Here is a 16,904-nt window from a genome sequence, read left to right on the forward strand (position 1 = left end):
TTGTGTAGCTTAGAAAAGAGAAGACTGAGAGGGGACACGGTGGTTTGCAAGTACCTCAAACAGGGTTACAAGGACGTGGGAGAAAAACTATTTTTGTTGGCCTATGAGGGCAGGACAAGAAGCAATGGGCTTAACCTGCAGCAAGGGAGGTTTAGGCTGGACATTAGGAAAAACGTCCTCACTCTCAGGGTGGTTAAACAGGGGAATGAATTGCCTGGGGCCGTGGTGGAATCTCCATCGCTGGAGATATTTAAGAGCAGGCTGGGCAGACACCTGTCAGGGATGGTCTGGACCCATGGTGTCCAGCGTGCTGTCTGTTCACCGCATGTGGCCAACCGGAGAGCGCCCTGTGGCAAAGAGGTTCATTGGAGCCGCACAGGTGGGGTGCCCCTCCAGCCACTTCGCACACACGCCCCACCTCATGGTGGGACAAGCACGTGGCAGGAGTGGCAGAGGTGGCTCCTCCTGCGGCTCAGTTGGGGCCACGGGGCGGCTCAGGGCAGCTTGTGCGGTGCTGCGACTCCGGTGAGTCACTGGGATGGGGTGGGGGGTGCCAGCCTGGGGGAGGACCTGACCCAGCGTGGCTGGCTGGCAGGGAGGGGGGCTGTGGATTGTTACACTTCGTTCTGGACACCACTGGTCTAGACGGTGCCTGGTCCTGCTGTGTGGGCAGGGACCGGACTCGCTGACCTCTCTGGGTCCCCTCCAGTTCTAGCATTCTAGGGTCCCCCCTCCGCCCACAGCCAGCGCCCCCACCCCGTGCCCTGAAGCACCCCCTGTCCCCGCCGAGGTGGGACTGGAGTAGCCAGGAGCTTCCCACCCCCACGCAGCGCCCCCACCCCGCACGCTGTTTCCCCCACCACCACCGAGGTGGGACTGGAGTGGCTGGGACCTTCCCCCCAAGTCACGCCCACGCCACGTGCCCTGCTGCCCACCCCCCCAGCTGAGACTGGGGCCAGAGTAGCCGGGAGCTCCCCCCACGCAGCGCCCCCCCCCGCACCCTGTTCCCCCCCAGCCGAGACTGGGACTGGAGTAGCCAGGAGCTTCCCCCACGCAGCCTGTTCCCCCCCAGCCGAGACTGGGACCGGAACAGCCAGGAGCTCCCCCCACGCAGCGCCCCCCCCACGCAGCCTGTTCCCCCCCAGCCGAGACTGGGACCGGAGTAGCCGGGAGCTCCCCCGACTCAGCGCCTTCCAGCGCCCCCACTGGCCGAGGCCAGTGGGCCGACCCGCGCCCCTCCCCCGGGACTCTGGGCGGGCGGCTGCCGATGATCCCTCCACGCCTCTAGGGGGGGCGGCAGGCCCGGCGCTCCCGACCCGACCCGACCCGACCCGCCCTCGCTGAAAGCGGCGGACCCGGCAGACTCTCGGCCCGAGCAGCTTCCCGGTCCCGGAGCGAGCGGAGCCGGACAGGCGGGCGGGGGACGAGTGCAGCGCGAGGAACCCAGGCGTCCGGGCCGCCTCTTCCCCCCCCCCCCCTCCCCCGCAAAGCCGCCATGTCGGAGGGCGAGAAACTCAACTTGGACTCCATCATTGGGCGGCTGCTGGAAGGTGCGGAGGGGCCGGGACGGAGGGCGTGGGGGGGCCGGGTGGATCCCGGTGGGGCTGGGGCTGGGGCTGGGGCTGGGGCTGGCCGGGGCGCTCCGGGAAGTTCCGTGTTCGCTTCGTGGCTTCCTTTGTTTTCGCTCGGCTCTGCTGCGCGCTGCCGGGCGGGGGCCGGGGCTGGCCCCACGCGCGGGGTTTGGGGGTGCCGAAGGCCCACGCGGGGAGGGGGAGTCAGGGCCGGCCCCACGCGGGGGGAGGGGGGCCCGAAGGTGGCCCGAGGGTGGGGTGGAGGGAAGGCCCTACACGGGTGGGGGGTACTGAGAGTGGCCCCACGGGAGGTATGGGGGAGGTCGGGGTTGGTCCTATGCGGGGTGGGGAGGGCGACCGGAGGTGGCCCCACAGGGTGGGGAGGAGTGCGGAGGCCGAGGCTGGCCCCACGCAGGAATACTTGGGGGCGTGGAAGGCCCACGCGGGGAGAGGGTGTCAGGGCTGGCCCCGCGCGGGAGGGTTTGGGGGCGTGGATGGCCCACGCGGGGCGGGGGAGTCAGGCCCGACCCCATGCGGGGGGAGGGAGGCCCGAAGGTGGCCCAAGGGGTGGGGTGGAGGGAAGACCATACGTGGGTGGGGAGTGCTGGAAGTGGCCCCACGGGGTTGGGGCTGAGTGAACAGGCCGGGGCTGGTCCCACGTGGGGGTGGGTGCAGGGGTCGTTGGGAAGAGGCCAGACCCCTGGTTTGTCCAAGTCGGGCAGTCCCAGGTGGGCCGTGCGCTCCTAGTTCCAGGGAGGAGCTAGGGACTCTCCCATTCCCAGCTCTCAGCTGGTGTGGGGGCCGAGGAGGCTTGTGGAAGAAGGGGAGTCCAGGAAAGTGTCTGCGTGTGTGTGTGGCGGGAGGCGTGTTCTGTGGCTTTCACCTGCCCCAGTAACTTAATGCCAAGCAAGGAACTGGGACTGCTCTCCTGTCCTGTCCCCAGCTCCATTACTTAGGGAGGGTGGGGAGAATCCCTTCCAGCCCCCCACCCCTGGAACCCTGATGTGTATGATGCCGGTGCCCTTCTCTGAAACCCTGCCCAGAGTGTAAAGAGAGTCTGGGGGCTGGGACAGACCTGAAAAGTGCTGGGGCCAGAGTAGGTAGGGTGGGGTGCTGAGCAGTACCCCCTCCCCTGGCCAGACCCCCTTGTGTGTATGGGGAAGGTGGGTAGACAACCAGTCTTCCCTGTGTTCTCTCCGCTCTCCCAGTGCTGCCAAAACCAAGCATGGGGGAGATTAGTGCTTACCTCCCTGCACATGGATAATGCTCGTGATGTTTGGGAGGACCCCAACCACGTTTGCCAGGTTGGCAGCATGTCACCATGGCCGGACCCTGGACCGGAGCAGGTGTTGAGTGGTCACATTATGTGATCTCACATCCTCATCCATCACAAAGGCAAAGTAGAGGTATCAGTGCCAGGTGTCATATGGGGAAACTGAGGCCCGGGAGAAGGTTGCAGTCCAAGGTGAGCTGGGGAAAGAAGCCAGATGCCTGGCCTGGCAGTACAGTACCTGTTGCTAGAACACCCTGCTCTCGAAGCATATGGATTCTGAAGCGTCGAAGAGGACTCTAGTGTGACCAGGAAGTCGGGGATAGGCAATAGGCCCCAGGAACTTCCCCTCTTGTGCGCACCTGATTTTGCCCCCCTCCCTCGGGGGCAGAGGGGGGGCAGTGGCTGGCTTATAGGGTGAGGAAATGAGGGATGGGGCCTCTCCTGACTGGCTGAGTGTGTGAAGTGCCAGTCCAGGTTCTGGCCAAGGGTCCCATGGGCGAGGCCCATGGTGGGTCTGGGCCCGGCGGTCGTTCTGCAGAGTGGGTGAAGACCTAGCCTTGGCTAGGACTGTCTTGGTGCCACCTTCCCCTGTGCTGATCTTGAGTCACTTGTTAACCTGGCCTTTTGGGTGGTAGCAGGGCCATGCCTTGGGCTGGGGAGTGGTATACAGGCCCACCCAGAAGAGCCTTGGGGTTCAGTCCCTTAGCCCCTGGGGTCATTCCAGCAGCTGCAGGACAAGCTGGGCCCTACCCGCAGCTGTGGGCAGTGCGGGAGCTGGGTCCATGGCCCAGTAGAAACACCCCCTGTGCTGTGTTGCAGTGCAAGGCTCACGGCCGGGCAAAAACGTGCAGCTGACAGAGAACGAGATCCGGGGCCTCTGCCTCAAGTCACGGGAGATCTTTCTCAGCCAGCCCATCCTGCTGGAGCTGGAAGCGCCGCTCAAGATCTGTGGTGAGTGAGCGAGGCTGACAGATGGGAGCTGCCATGGGGGAGAGGATGAGGGGGGTGGGATTTCCTGCACCCCTTGTTTGCTCTGGATAGTGGTCCTGGCTCAGCCTGGGCTGGGTGGGGAGGTCAGCGGTGGATCCGTGGTCCCCTTGCTGGCCCTTTCCAGACTGAGGAGTGGTCCCTAGCTGTGGTAGCAGCTGTGCTCACCTGCTGCTCCCTCCAGGTGACATCCATGGGCAGTACTACGACCTGCTGCGGCTCTTTGAGTATGGGGGCTTCCCACCTGAGAGCAACTACCTCTTCCTGGGCGACTATGTGGACCGGGGCAAGCAGTCGCTGGAGACCATCTGCCTCCTACTGGCCTACAAGATCAAGTACCCCGAGAACTTCTTCCTGCTGCGTGGCAACCATGAGTGCGCCAGCATCAACCGCATCTACGGCTTCTACGATGAGTGTGAGTGCCCCTCCACCCTGCTCACCCCTCACAAGTGCACGAGCATCAACTACCTCTACGGCTTCTGCGAGCGTGTGCCTGTAACTCTCGGCTGCTGGGCTTTCCATACCCCTCCTGCCCTATGGCTGTACCCTTGTACCCGTGCTGCCCTGGTCACTGGTACCCCATACCTCCGACCATGAGTGTTCCAGCCTCCACAGTGGAGGCAGCCTCTGCCCTATATCCCAGGTGCCGTCTGGGCTCTGATGGGTGCCCCATGCAGAGGGAGGCCGTGTGCTGTCCCTGCAGGGTTCGTTTTGTTCCTGTGTGGCCTGGGTCTCTCCCAGCAGGCCAGGGCCCAGCCCCTCTCCCTTCTCTCCCTCAGTGGCTGGGCCCCCATCCTCCCCCTTGTGCCCCACAGGTAAGAGGCGCTACAATATCAAGCTGTGGAAGACGTTCACCGATTGCTTCAACTGCTTGCCCATTGCTGCCATTGTGGATGAGAAGATCTTCTGCTGCCACGGAGGTGGGGGAGGGGCTGCATGGGTGGCAGGGGGCAGGCAGTGCCTTGTGACCCTGTCCCCGGGGGGCGGGGGGTGGGGGAGAGCGCACAGTGGGGTGTTACAGGAACTCCACTGGGGCTTGGTCCGGCGGCTGGGGATGTCAGAGGGAGGTAGGCACCGTGGGACTGCCTGCACTTGGGCTGGGTATGGTATGGTAGGGATGGGATGAGGGAGTGCTGAGCAGGTCTAATGGATGCTGGGAAGGCTGTGGGAGGCATATCTGAAATGTGGTGGGGGCTGCAATGCAGATAACTGGGCACGGCCGTTGCCATAGGGATTTGTGAACGGGGGGATAATATGTAAGACCATTTTCAGCTTAAACTGACTTATTGAAAAATTCCCAGGTTTTACAAACTTCTTGGGTTTTTTTCTGATTTTTTTTCACCTTATTTTTGTATCCTTCAAATGTATAAAAATATTTTTAATTAGAAAAAACAAGCAGTCCTGCAGCACCTGAGAGGTTAACAGATTGATTTATTAGGTAACGAGCTTTCGGGCTTGGCTTTTTGTGAAGCTGCCGACTAGCACGGCTACCCCCTGAGACTATTTGCATTGCATGAGATAAACATATTACAATAATGTGGTAGCTTTGCATCTCCGCTGACTGCCATTAAAACCAGCCTCTGTATTAGCCAAGAAAGTACATCAATAAACAGACGGGCACACAAGCTCTGAAGCGTGTGCCCATCTGAATATGGTGATGAATCTCACACCCACCACATGCACATTTCAAGCTTTTTAGCAGGTAACGGTTTAAAGCTGTGACACACTGAAGTGGGAAGAAATGAAGATCTTTGTCAAAATACATTTCAGAACACGAGAGTTCAAAAAATCGAAAACAACCAGGGAAGAGGCTGAAGGTGGCTGTTTCAAAGGGCATGGCCCAGTTATTAAATGTAAATATTGAGAGGCTAGGAGTTCTAAATCAACACCAGTGAGCTGTTCAGTGGAGTGAAATATTTTATTTGGGGAGCAGAGGTGTGAAACTCAGAGGTGACGTTTTGAATTCTGGTTTAGAGCTGGAGCAGACCACACTGATGAGCAGAATTTAAAACATTACCCTACTGAACACTTTTCACCTTCTTTCTATCTGCCAAAATAAACCTTTCTATTGCAAGAGAAGAAACATTTTCCCACTGATCATTCACATTTTCTTTGGTGATAAACTGGGGGAAATAAATAAATGGAGGCTGGGGCAAAAACAAAAGGCCCTATTAACATGCTGCCAGAGTGGGCCAGACCGGGGGAGGAGCAGAGTCTAACAGACCCATCTCTCCTCACTTCAGGGCTGTCCCCAGACCTGCAGTCGATGGAGCAGATCCGCAGGATCATGCGCCCCACGGATGTGCCGGATCAGGGCCTGCTGTGTGACCTCCTCTGGTCCGACCCTGACAAGGACGTGCAGGGCTGGGGCGAGAATGATCGTGGTGTTTCCTTCACCTTTGGCTCCGAGGTGGTCGCCAAGTTCCTGCACAAACATGACCTGGACCTGATCTGTAGGGCACACCAGGTACTGGCTTGGGTGGGGCCCAGGGAACTGGGGGTTGGGCTGGAGAGGCATCAGCAGAGCTGCATGGGGTGCTCTGCGGGGATGGTTCCCCTGGCTGGGGTGCAGGAACCTGCTGCCTTGGGTGGTTTTTTTGGGATAAGTCTGTTCCCCGTCCTGCGTCCCACAGAGGTGAGCCTGTGCAGCAGGCAGAGCGGCGCTCCCAGGCCGGGCATTACACCATGTCTCCTGCCCCCCAGGTGGTGGAGGACGGTTACGAGTTCTTTGCCAAGCGCCAGCTGGTGACACTTTTCTCGGCCCCCAACTACTGCGGCGAGTTTGACAACGCAGGCGCCATGATGAGTGTGGATGAGACGCTCATGTGCTCCTTCCAGGTGAGCTGCTCCACCTGCCAGGGCATGGGGGGCGCAGAGCTAGTCCCGTGAGCCCCAAGCTTGAGCTCCGTGCCAGGGGAGCCAGAGGGAAGGACAGGAAGCTCCACCCCCTGGGGGGCAGGAGGTGGGTGGGGTATCAGGCCTCACCGGAGGTTAGTGGTGGAGGAAACTTCCTGCAGAAGAGCTGCCTTGTATCTAGTAACAGCTCAGAGGGGGAAGGGTCTGGGCCTCTGAGGAACCCCATTCCTGGGCAGTAGGAAAGTGTCCCAGGGCTGCCACTTTTGCCAGGACCCCTACTGTGAGAGCAGTTTATCTCCAGGGACTGTGGGGACTGGCACAGGCCATGGCCCACCAGCTGTGCCAGCTCTTGTGGGGGTCCCCTGCCCTACATCCAACCTGCCTTTTCTCCTGCAGATCCTGAAGCCAGCTGACAAGAACAAGGGCAAGTACGGGCAGTTCAGTGGCCTAACCCCTGGTGGGCGCCCTGTCACGCCTCCACGTAACTCAGCCAAGGCCAAGAAGTAACTGGTTGCTCCCCTATGGACTGGGGGACACCCTTGCTGTCAGCCCTGGGGCTCTGCTGACCAGTGCCCACCCTGCCTGCCTGGGGCAGGGCTGAATTATTTTCAAACTCCTGGAGTTTGCTACCAAAAATCTTACTCTGAGGAGTGGGGGGCTGGGGCCAGCTCTTGATTTGGGGGGGAGTGGGGTGAATTTTTCTGATCAAGTCTATTTTGCCAGTAAGCCCCCTGCTCCTCCTCCCCCGCTGCTGAGATCTTTTTGAATAAATATTTACCAGAAATTCTTACCCTTTCGCTTCCCCTCTCCATTCTCAGCCTGGGGCGGGGGGCCCTTTGGGGAGTACCCCCTCCTGTCCTGGCTTCTGAGGAGGGGCTTAACCCCCCCCCACAGGTACCTTCTGTCCCATGTCCCCTCTGGGGGAGGGGATGCTCAGCTGCAGCCACTTCTGGAGACAGCTGTGCTATCTCTGTGTGGGGTCATGCTGTAGGCTGGGATCTACCTTCCTGTAGGGTGGAAAGCAGGGGCCAGTGGGCCTTTGGGCTGCAGAGGGGTCAGAGGCAGCTTAACCCCAGGCCACCCCCTCACTAAGGTGGGCAGAGGAGCTCTGTTGAACTCAGCTGCTGGGGTGTGGGCAAAGCTGCCCCCTGCCCGTTTGCTCCCAACCGTGTGTGTGGGAAAGCATTAGTCCACTCTGCCACCAACCAGGTGCCCAGGAGTAGGACCTAGCCTGGGGTGTGTCCTCCTACTGGAGAACCCTGGGCTTAGGCAGGATTACCAGGCCCAGGGGCTGAGTAGGATCATGCTGGTGGGGCAGTAAGATACTGGGGGCTCAGCCTTGTAGCCAGCTCCCTCATGCCTGGCAGCATCAAGCATTTGTTCTGAGTCTGGTAAAAGCAGGAGAGACAGCATTTGGCGGCGGGGGGGGATACACACTGCTCCAGCCTCACTAGGGCCTAGGCAAACAGCAGGGAGGAAGAGCCAGGAAAGGCCCCACGTGCTGTCCCCGCAGCTCGCTCTGGGGAGGGGCCGAGCAGCCTGCTTATTACAAAAGGTTTATTTACAGGGCAGCGTCTATTCATAGTGGCTTGGAAATAACACCCCAGCCCAGTCTTCCTGCCTCTCTCCAGCAGAGGTGGTGGGACTGCCAAGTCCTGCTTCTTCACCCAGGCTCCAGCCTGCTCGGGGGTCCGGAAGGAGACCTCAGGCTTCTCCCTCGCTGTCCTCGGCCAGCACATCCTGGCTGGGCCCTGGGTAAGCCCCAGCCTGAGACTGGCTCAGCACCGACCCGAAGAACAAGGAGCGGAACTGCAAGAGATACAGCAGCAGGATGTGTAAGGAGGGGCCCCCACCTCCAACAAGGCCCTACTCCCAGGGGTGAGTCCACACCACTCCCTTCCAAGATGGCTCTGCCCACCATTTAGCCCTCCCCTTCCCCACCTACCTTTTTCTGTGGGGGGGTCCCTGGCACAGCTGCCTCCACATCACTTTCTGTGGTGCTGCTCTCTGCCTCCAGGGCTGTGCCTGGATGGGGCCGTCTCTGCGGAAAGGTGGGGCTGGAGGGTGGCCCGGGGCCCTCTTCGCATGTGGTCTCCATGGCAATCATGTAGGAATCGATGTCATCGCCACTGAAGTCATCAGCAGGAACAGCCGGGAGGAAAGTGCTGTGGGGAGAGGGGAATAGGGTTAGGCTCATATTCCAGCCCTCACCCCCTTTGACCCCTGGCAACCTGCAACAGCAGCCGTAAGAGTGAGGTGCCAGGCTGATAGGGCTGTTCACTCTGAACCCTACTGACAACTGCTTAAGTGCCACCGTTGAACCCTCAGGGCTGTGCTTACCCATTGGCTGGCCGGGCCTGCAAGGCTGGAGAGGGGAGCTGGGAGCTGTTGTTAGGGTCTGAGAGGGTGGCCAGGACCAGGTGCACTTCCAGCAGGGGGTCTGACAGGGTGAAGATGGCTGGCCTACAGAGACAGCACCATGGAATGAGAGGCAGGGCAAGGGGCAGCACCGAGATCTGCAGCAGGCAGGTAGAGAGGCTCCCAACCCAGCAAGAGGTGCGTAGACAGAGTGACTGGTGATGAGCAGGTGACCCCCGCTGGAGAGTGTCAGCCACAGGGCTTCTCTCTCTCCAGCCCCCCAAGGGCAGCCTGGACGTACCTGCCCGGAGAGTCGAAGTGGATGTTGAGGGGCAGGTTGGAGGACTCAGCAAAGCTCAGGAGACCCTGGGGGCAGAGAGACAGGGTCAGGGAGGTGGCCCCAGCCTCTGGGGCTAGAGCCGGCAGGCCCTGCTCACTCACCCGGAACTCCTTGAGGCAGAAGGTGACGTGTGACTGCTGCTGCACTCGGACGTCCTGGAACTCATCCTCGGAGAGGCACAGCTCTGTCACCATTGTCTTGCTGGGCTCTAGGGACAGGGAGAGGGCTCAGCAGCAGCCCCTGGGTGCCCAGCAGCAGCGTTCTCTGTAAGCTGTGTGGCCACCCAGGAGGGATTCAGGTGTGGCCCAGCCAATTAGCCACGCACCCACAGCCACCAGTGGGCAGCATGTGTTCTGGTGGTGCACGTCTGCCCGCACCTCTGCGCATAAAATTTATTCTGCACCCAGATGGAAAAGATCAGAGGAAACATTGCCCAGGAGCCACTGGCGACTTGGCCATCTGCTGCCAAAACCTCCTGCCCTCGAGACAGCAGCCAGCCAGCTACTGGGGCTTGAGGAGGGCGATGGGGAGCCCTTCCCGTCCAGGGCATGCCAGCTCCACTCCTGCCCCAGGCTGAGATCTGTCTGGCTTGGGGTGGACAGTGGCGTCTTTCCATGCTGGGGGTTCAGGGTACAGGCCTGTGTCTCTGGGATAGGGCCCCTCGGAGCAGCTGAACACCCAGGGCAGCGCTGGCTCACCTGTCTCCTCATCCAGGTAGTTGCGGAAGCTCACCTTCCCGGCAGGGCTGACGCCCAGCGTCACCTCAGCCAGCGTCACTGGGAAATGGACCACAGCATCCACCAGCACCCTGCCGCCAGAGAGCACGAGTCCTGCCCTAGGCTCAGCGGCCTGGTGCCCCAGAGCCAGGAGCGTCCTCCCATTCTCCTACCCTTTTCCCCGTCAGCCTCTGCCCCCGGTTCTCCCGTGCCCTGCTGCAACCCAAGGCAGCCAGTACGTGCCTTTGAATCCCTCTGCTCTCCCCTCCTCAAGCCAACAGTTCTGATCCTGGAGTCCTCAGGCAGGTCTGAGGGTCAGAGTGGCCCCATAACCAAAGTCTGGAGCACCAAGGCCTGGCACCCTGGGGAGCAGGAGCATCCAGTCCTACAGGGGTAGAGCTTCCAGGTTCCCCCAGCTCTGCAGCTGACGCCCCTGAGCCCACCCCCATAGGGCTAATGGCCCTGCCCACAGAGGGAGCTCCTGCTCTGGCAGCCAAAGTCCAGAGGTTCCCCATTGGCTCCGCTGGGGGAGGCCTCAGAGCGCCACTGCTGCCCCCCTGCTTTGTGGCGCAGGCTCTCCACTCACCGGGCGGAGGCACGCAGCCTGTTGGTGCACAGGTCCTTGTCGAAAACAGCCTGCAGCAGCTCGCACTCTTGGAACGACAGGTTGTGGGTCTTGGTGACACCTGCCAAGGGCACCAGGGCTGCGGCTCAGGGCCGGGGCTCCCTTAGCCCTGCATCCTGGCCGGCTGCAGCCCTGAACCTGCTCTGTTGGATCTCCCCAGTATGCCTCCCTGCGCTCAACAGGGATGCAGGCCAGGTCCCCACAAGCTTCACTCGCCACTCAGCCCCATCCCCCTGCACGCCCCAGGCCTCCAACCCCTCCCAGCTCTGCAGGCTCCAGGCCTGCATCCCCACCCAGTCAATCCAGGCCCCTGCTACCTTTGCTGGACGGCTGAGCTGCTCCTCTCATGGAAGGGCTCCTAGTCTCCCTCCTCAGATGCCCCTTCTTCCCCCCCCTCCCAAACAGGGCCACCACGATCCCCACCTCCATTCCCCAGGCCCCCCTCCACAGTGGGGTGCTCACCGTACTTGCAGTGCAGCTGCACAACCAGTCGGCTGGCTCGGGGGTTCAAGGAGATCAGACATTTCTCCACCATCTTCTCCAGCGAGGGCAGTGAGCGGAACACGCCCAGGAAGGACTGAGGAACGGGCGCAGATGCCACCCTGTCACCGCCTGCCACACAGCTTGGGAAATGGCCCCATGGAGCAGCTCCACGCAGCCCAGCTGTGGGGAGAACCCAGGAGTCCGGGCTCCCAGCTCCCTTGCTGTAAGCACCGGCCACCAATTCCCCTCCCAGCTTCAGGAAATCCTGCCCTCCCCCCCAGCCCTCGCTCTGGAACACACACTAGGAAAAGGACCCAGGCAGCCAGCACACTCCCCCCAGGCTTCGTTTCCATGGAACAGAGTGGTCACCAGCCCCGCTCCCTATTGCTTCTCCTCTACCACCCCTGCCCCGCATACCAGCTACACTCACTGCCCAGGGCAAAGAAACTCAACTCCTGCCACCCCCGCAGGGAAGCCCTGGGATACAGAAACTGGGCACACAAGCGCTGAGGAAAGAGCACAGGCTGGGGTCTAGTGAGGGACCCAGCCCCGAGCCCAACTCTCCCTAGGCCAGGGGTTGGCAACCTGCAGCTCTGGAGCGGCATGCGGCTCTTTAAGGAGTCAGTTGCGGCTCTGGACACTGCTGCTGTTGAAGCAGTAAACTAAATGCAATTGGTTTAACGGGCGGCTGGGTGGCGGGAAGGCTCCAGCCGTCAAACCAACTGCATCTAGTTCCGTTATGTCAGCGGCTGCAGGGCAAGGAGCCCCTCGCTCACCCTACTACCCAACGGCTATACCCGTCTGCAGGGTATGGCTCGGCTCACCCCCACCAGCAGAACAACTCCATGTCAGCCTTCCTGCTGCATGTGGCCACCCAGTATAGGCTCCCTAGCCAGTGCCATAGATTGGTTAGTCCCTGGGGCCGGTTTGGGGCTGAGAAGCGTTAAGCCTGGGTATGAGAGGGGGCGTGGAGGGTTGATGTGAACATTGCTCCTTCCTGCTTAAGAGCCTCTCCCCAGGTGCGGCATTTCCTTGTCCTCATTTGCTCTCCCAGCGGGGGTGAAAGTAACAAACTTTCTAACGGGTTCACATCAATGTGTGCACTGTTCTTAGAAGCAGGCGGACACAAAGCACCGCCTGACGTTACTTATTAAGGACCGGCTCCTATTCGCATGGATTGCGGCTCTAAGGATTGATTTTGTACCTGAATTTGAAAAAGTGGCTCTTCTCGCGATTTTGGTTGCAGAGCCCTGTCCTAGGCTACTGAATCCAGCCACACGCACAAACCAGGGCTCTCTGCTGGGCTCTGCATAGCCCGCTTATCCCTGTGCCATCCCTCCAACCTGCCCTGGATGCTCCCACGTGGCAGCCTCACCTTCATGAGGACCTTGCAGCGGAAGGTTTCCCCATCAGGGGCCGGGCTCCCCTCTTCGTACAGCTGGAAGAAGAGTGGGGCAAACAGGAAGCAGGCGTAGGCCGAGCGGGAAGAGTTCACAGCACGCAGCGACAGCTATGGAGGAGAATGCCAGGTCCATCCATCGCCACCCTTGTCACCGATCAGCCCGCTGGGAGCACCAGCCTAATCACTGAGCAGTCCCCGGCTCCAGGGACAGCCAGCTCTATCACCAACCTGGGGGTGACCCAACTCCCTCCAGAGCCCAGTGGTGACCCTCAAGCCTTGACCGGACCCCCTCCTCCGCTAACGACCCCCTTCAGTTCTCCCCTCACCCTCAGATCAGAAGGGTGCCCCCTGCCCGCCCTGGCCAGAACAACTCCCCCTTACCCCATCCTCTGTAGGCTCCAAGTAGAGTTCATCTCCGATGCGGGACAGAGAGTGCACGGCCTTCCCGAGGACTGGGGGAAGGAGAGAGACAGTGACCTGGGCCCTGCCTCCCCCTAGGATCCCCACAGCCACACCCCCTTAACTCCTGCTCTCTGAGGCAGAAAGAAATGCCCATTTGCAGCCAGTATCTGCTAGAGGGGAAAGACCCCACATCCCCCTTCCCCAGCCGGCTAAGCCAGCCCATCCCTTGCCCTGGGGCCAGGCGGGAGCCTGTACCCCTAGAGGGGAAAGGTCCCACATCCCCCTTCTCCACCCAGCTGAGCCAGCCCATCCCTTGCCCTGGGACCTCCCCATTCCTCACTGGTAGCCCAGCACTCACCTTTGACATTGCCCCCAGTAACAAGGCACCTCATGGCAACAGAGTGATGCAGCTCGGCTCTCCCCACCCTGGGAGGTGGGTGTCAGGCCCCCATCCCAACTACAGTGCCATGAACCCTGAGATAATCCAGCCCTGTGACAGAGAGTCTCTGTACTTCCGGTGCTGTGCTGGGGACCTCTTCCAGGGGCTAAGCAGAAGAACAGGCTGGGAAGAGATCACACCCTAAATTAGTGGGGAAAGAACCTACCACCCACAGGCTGCATCTAGCCCCTTGGTTACTTCCTGCTTACCTGTGACAAGCCTCAGCACCCCACCTCCTCCACAGGGCTGGAGCTTCTCACTCATGTGCCCTCCAGTGTGAAAAAAAGCTTCCCCCCAGCCCTAAATAATCAACTCAACACGTCTGGCTCCTTTCCCTGGAAGGCTTCCAAAGCATTTCCCCTGTATGTACAGGGACCCGTCCTCAGCGAGCACCAACATGCAGCCACCTCTGCAGTGGGGCAGGCAGCTGCTCGGTAGCTACCCTGAACACCCAGCAGGAAGCAAAGGAGAAACCCTGCCAGACTGAAGCTCCAGGAGGCATCAAGAGAGGTAGTCACCTTCCTAGTCCCCCGCTGGAGCTCTTAATCTTCCCCCTGCATGTCACCCCGCTGCTTTACAGGGGCCGACTACCCCTTCCTTCAACCCCCCTCCCTGCAGTCTCCTCCCGCAACTTCCTGTACAGTTTTGGGGCTATTCTCACACCTCGGGGTTTGCCCAACAATAACACAGCCCCCCAGCCACCTCTGCACAGAACAAGGCTTGTACCTCTGAGGGAGAGGCACACTCAGCCCTGCAGAACACACCATCCACAGCCTCAGAAACAACTCTGACATTGTCATCCAGGAGGCCGACAAGGGAGGCGCTGTTGTCATCATGAATAGGACAGACTACCAAAAGGAGGCTGCCAGGCAACTCTCCAATACCACATTCTACTGACCTCTGTCCAAGGAGCCCACTGAAGAATACACAAAGAAACTACAGCATCTGGCCCTCTCTCTTACTGAGGTCTCACTCTTTAAATACCCCTCTGAAACCACTCCCCCACTCATGCATCTGATGAAGCAGGTCTTTGCCCATGAAAGCTGATGCTCCAAAATATGTTAGTTTATAAGGTGCCACAAGACTTCTTGTTCTTGAAGCTACAGACTAACGCAGCTACCTCTCTGATACGAGACTCCAAAGAGAAACTGCAGAGCTGAAATTCATTTGCAAATCTGACACCATCAACCAAGGTTAGAACAGAGACTGGGAGTGGTTGGCCCATTACAAAAGCAGTTTCTGCACTCTTGATGTTCACACCTCCACATTAGGTGTTGATAATGGGCCACATCCTCCATGACTGAACAGACCTTAACTCTGCCCTTCCCCTTTACTGGGATGCCCTCCTTTCGATAAGCCTATATATTTAGGCCCTCCTCTGGAGCCACCATTCACGCATCTACAAAAGCAGGTCTTTGCCCACGAAAGCTTAAGCTCCAAAATATCTGTTAGCCTATAAGGTGCCACAGGACTTCTCTTTGTTTTTTTAACCATTCTCCTTCCTCTCCCCCGTCCCATTTCCGTGTCCCGTCCTGATGGCATTTCCCTGCCATTTTCACAACAGCTGCAGGTCCCCTTCCTCCAGCGTATCAGCCACACTGGGCTGCGAAGATGCATGAGACACTGTTGTTTAGTTGCCTAACACCCAGCCAAAAGCAGACAAAGTGCACTTTGGATGCTGGGCACGTGCTGAGCCAACCATGCTAACGCCTGGGTGAGTGAGCCTGAGCCAAGCAAATGCTGTTTTGCCTGTCTCTCCCCTAAAGCCTAGGCAGGACACAGCCCAGAGCACTGCTCCCTCTAAGCTTTTCCATCCATGTGCAGGTTTTTTCCATCCAGAATAATTCCCTTCTGTACACCGCAGCATGTGCGGCTGTGCATCACCAGTCCAAACAAAACCCGGCCCCGGCCCCGGCCCCTGCCCTGTGCCACCCCGACCCCACGCTGCTCCTCCGGCCCCGGCCCCGGCCCCTGCCCCTGCCCCTGCCCCGTGCCCTCACCACGTGCTGCGCCCCTCCCCCACCACATCGCGCCCTTCCCCGCCAGCACAGTCCCGCCCATTGCACCTGTCCCCGGGGATGCTGCCCGTCCCAGAGCCAGGATTGCAGCAGGGACATACCTCTGCCAAATGGTCTCGCCCAACACCCCCACCTCTCCGCCCCAATTACAGCACCCAGCTCTAGTCCTTACGCGACTTCTGGGTAACCCGCCTCCCTTCTCCCGACTGCTTTCGATTGGCCGAGCCCGGCCTCGGCCCCGCCCCTTACCCATCCATTGGCTCATGAGTCACCTGGAGTAGGAACGCTCTTCTCCGCACGTCACAACGTCCTCAGGGAGGCGTCGCGACGTTTGGCTAGCGCGTGATCTCCCGGGGTGGGGCCTCGTTCTGGCTGTCCCCGCGTCATCCCAGCCGCTTCGCCCCCTGGACCCGTCCCCTCCTGCCATTGGAGGAACCGAACGCTGTTGATTGGCTGCCCTGACAAAGGGACACAACTTGCAGCCAATGGAGCTTCGAACATAGGAGGTAGACTGCTGATTTCTGCTTTGCGCCTTACCCAGGCCTAGGCTCCGCCTTCCGCCCCCAGGGTTCCCCTCAGAGAACCCCCCAGCCCAGGGTTTGCCTCGCCCTCCTCCTGAGCGCCCTCCCCTTTGCCTGGGGCTCACCTCCACCCTCTTAGGCCCATCCCCCAGTTCTCCTCCTGTGCCTCCCCACCCTGAGGCCTGCCTTCCTCTTGCCCCCCCCCCATGCCAGGGTCCACCCTTGCTCACCTGCCCCCCTCGCCTCCCCCCACTCCCCTCCTTCCTGGGTCCTCTTTCTCCTCAGCCCAGGGCCTTCCTTCTGCTTTCTGAACCCCCCATTTCAGTGACACCCCATATCTTGGGGCCTGGGCTATCCCCACCCCAGATTCTCCCTCACCTCTTCAGAGTCTCTTCCCTTGGGCCCAGACTCCTTCCCTCCTCCTGGACTCTTACCCCTGCCCTTGGAGATACTGGCTCCAGTTCCCTTCCCAGGTCCTCCAATCTTCCTATCCCAGGTTGGCTGGAAGCTGTGATCTCTATGAGTGACCACACTCTAGTGGCAGTTCTTAGCTATGCCTTGCCACTGGCTCTTCCTCGTGGCACAAGCTGCTTGTACAGCAAAAGAGACCAAGAAGCATTATGGAAGAGAGAAACCTTTGCAAAGGCTTTCCTAACCTCTTATGAGCTCTGGATGCTCTGAGTGGGGTGGAGCTCCCTTCCTTGGCTCCAGCTGAGCAGGACCTTGCAGTTTCCCCATCACAGGGTAGGTGAACAATGACTCCTTGCACAGCTCTTTTCTGGTGAGTGACTATGAAACCCACCTTATGGGGCTCTGTACATGTCTTAGGGCAGAAAAAGCTCATACCCGCCCAAGAGTTGGGAGTCATGTTAACATCTTCCCACTCTTGCAGCATCACCAGCAAGAATAATTT

The 16,904-nt window shown here is 60.0% G+C and overlaps 2 protein-coding genes across 3 annotated transcripts; one reads left to right on the forward strand and one right to left on the reverse strand.

Moving 5' to 3' along the window:
• Window positions 1-1,310: 1,310 nt before the first annotated feature.
• PPP1CA (protein phosphatase 1 catalytic subunit alpha) lies at window positions 1,311-7,220 on the forward strand. Its single transcript, XM_074998068.1, has 7 exons — window positions 1,311-1,550; window positions 3,664-3,795; window positions 4,016-4,246; window positions 4,647-4,751; window positions 6,075-6,298; window positions 6,535-6,669; window positions 7,084-7,220. The coding sequence occupies exons 1-7, from the start codon at window positions 1,496-1,498 to the stop codon at window positions 7,192-7,194; spliced, it is 993 nt and encodes a 330-aa protein (XP_074854169.1). The 5' UTR covers window positions 1,311-1,495; the 3' UTR covers window positions 7,195-7,220.
• Window positions 7,221-8,358: 1,138 nt separating this feature from the next.
• On the reverse strand, window positions 8,359-15,647 carry RAD9A (RAD9 checkpoint clamp component A). Of its 2 annotated transcripts, none has more exons than XM_074998066.1 (12): window positions 15,572-15,647; window positions 13,372-13,575; window positions 12,993-13,063; window positions 12,585-12,719; window positions 11,189-11,303; window positions 10,688-10,787; window positions 10,084-10,193; window positions 9,487-9,593; window positions 9,347-9,411; window positions 9,028-9,150; window positions 8,633-8,852; window positions 8,359-8,496 (listed from the first exon to the last, which is right to left on the reverse strand). In XM_074998066.1, exons 2-12 carry the CDS (start codon window positions 13,403-13,405, stop codon window positions 8,392-8,394), a joined length of 1,185 nt encoding a protein of 394 aa, XP_074854167.1. In that variant the 5' UTR covers window positions 13,406-13,575; window positions 15,572-15,647; the 3' UTR covers window positions 8,359-8,391. The 2 variants fall into 2 exon arrangements, with proteins under 2 accessions (XP_074854167.1, XP_074854168.1); XM_074998067.1 differs by lacking the exon at window positions 15,572-15,647 and adding an exon at window positions 13,662-13,978.
• Window positions 15,648-16,904: the final 1,257 nt, after the last annotated feature.

This window comes from Carettochelys insculpta, chromosome 6 (assembly GCF_033958435.1).
Source record: "Carettochelys insculpta isolate YL-2023 chromosome 6, ASM3395843v1, whole genome shotgun sequence".
Taxonomy (NCBI): domain Eukaryota; kingdom Metazoa; phylum Chordata; order Testudines; family Carettochelyidae; genus Carettochelys; species Carettochelys insculpta.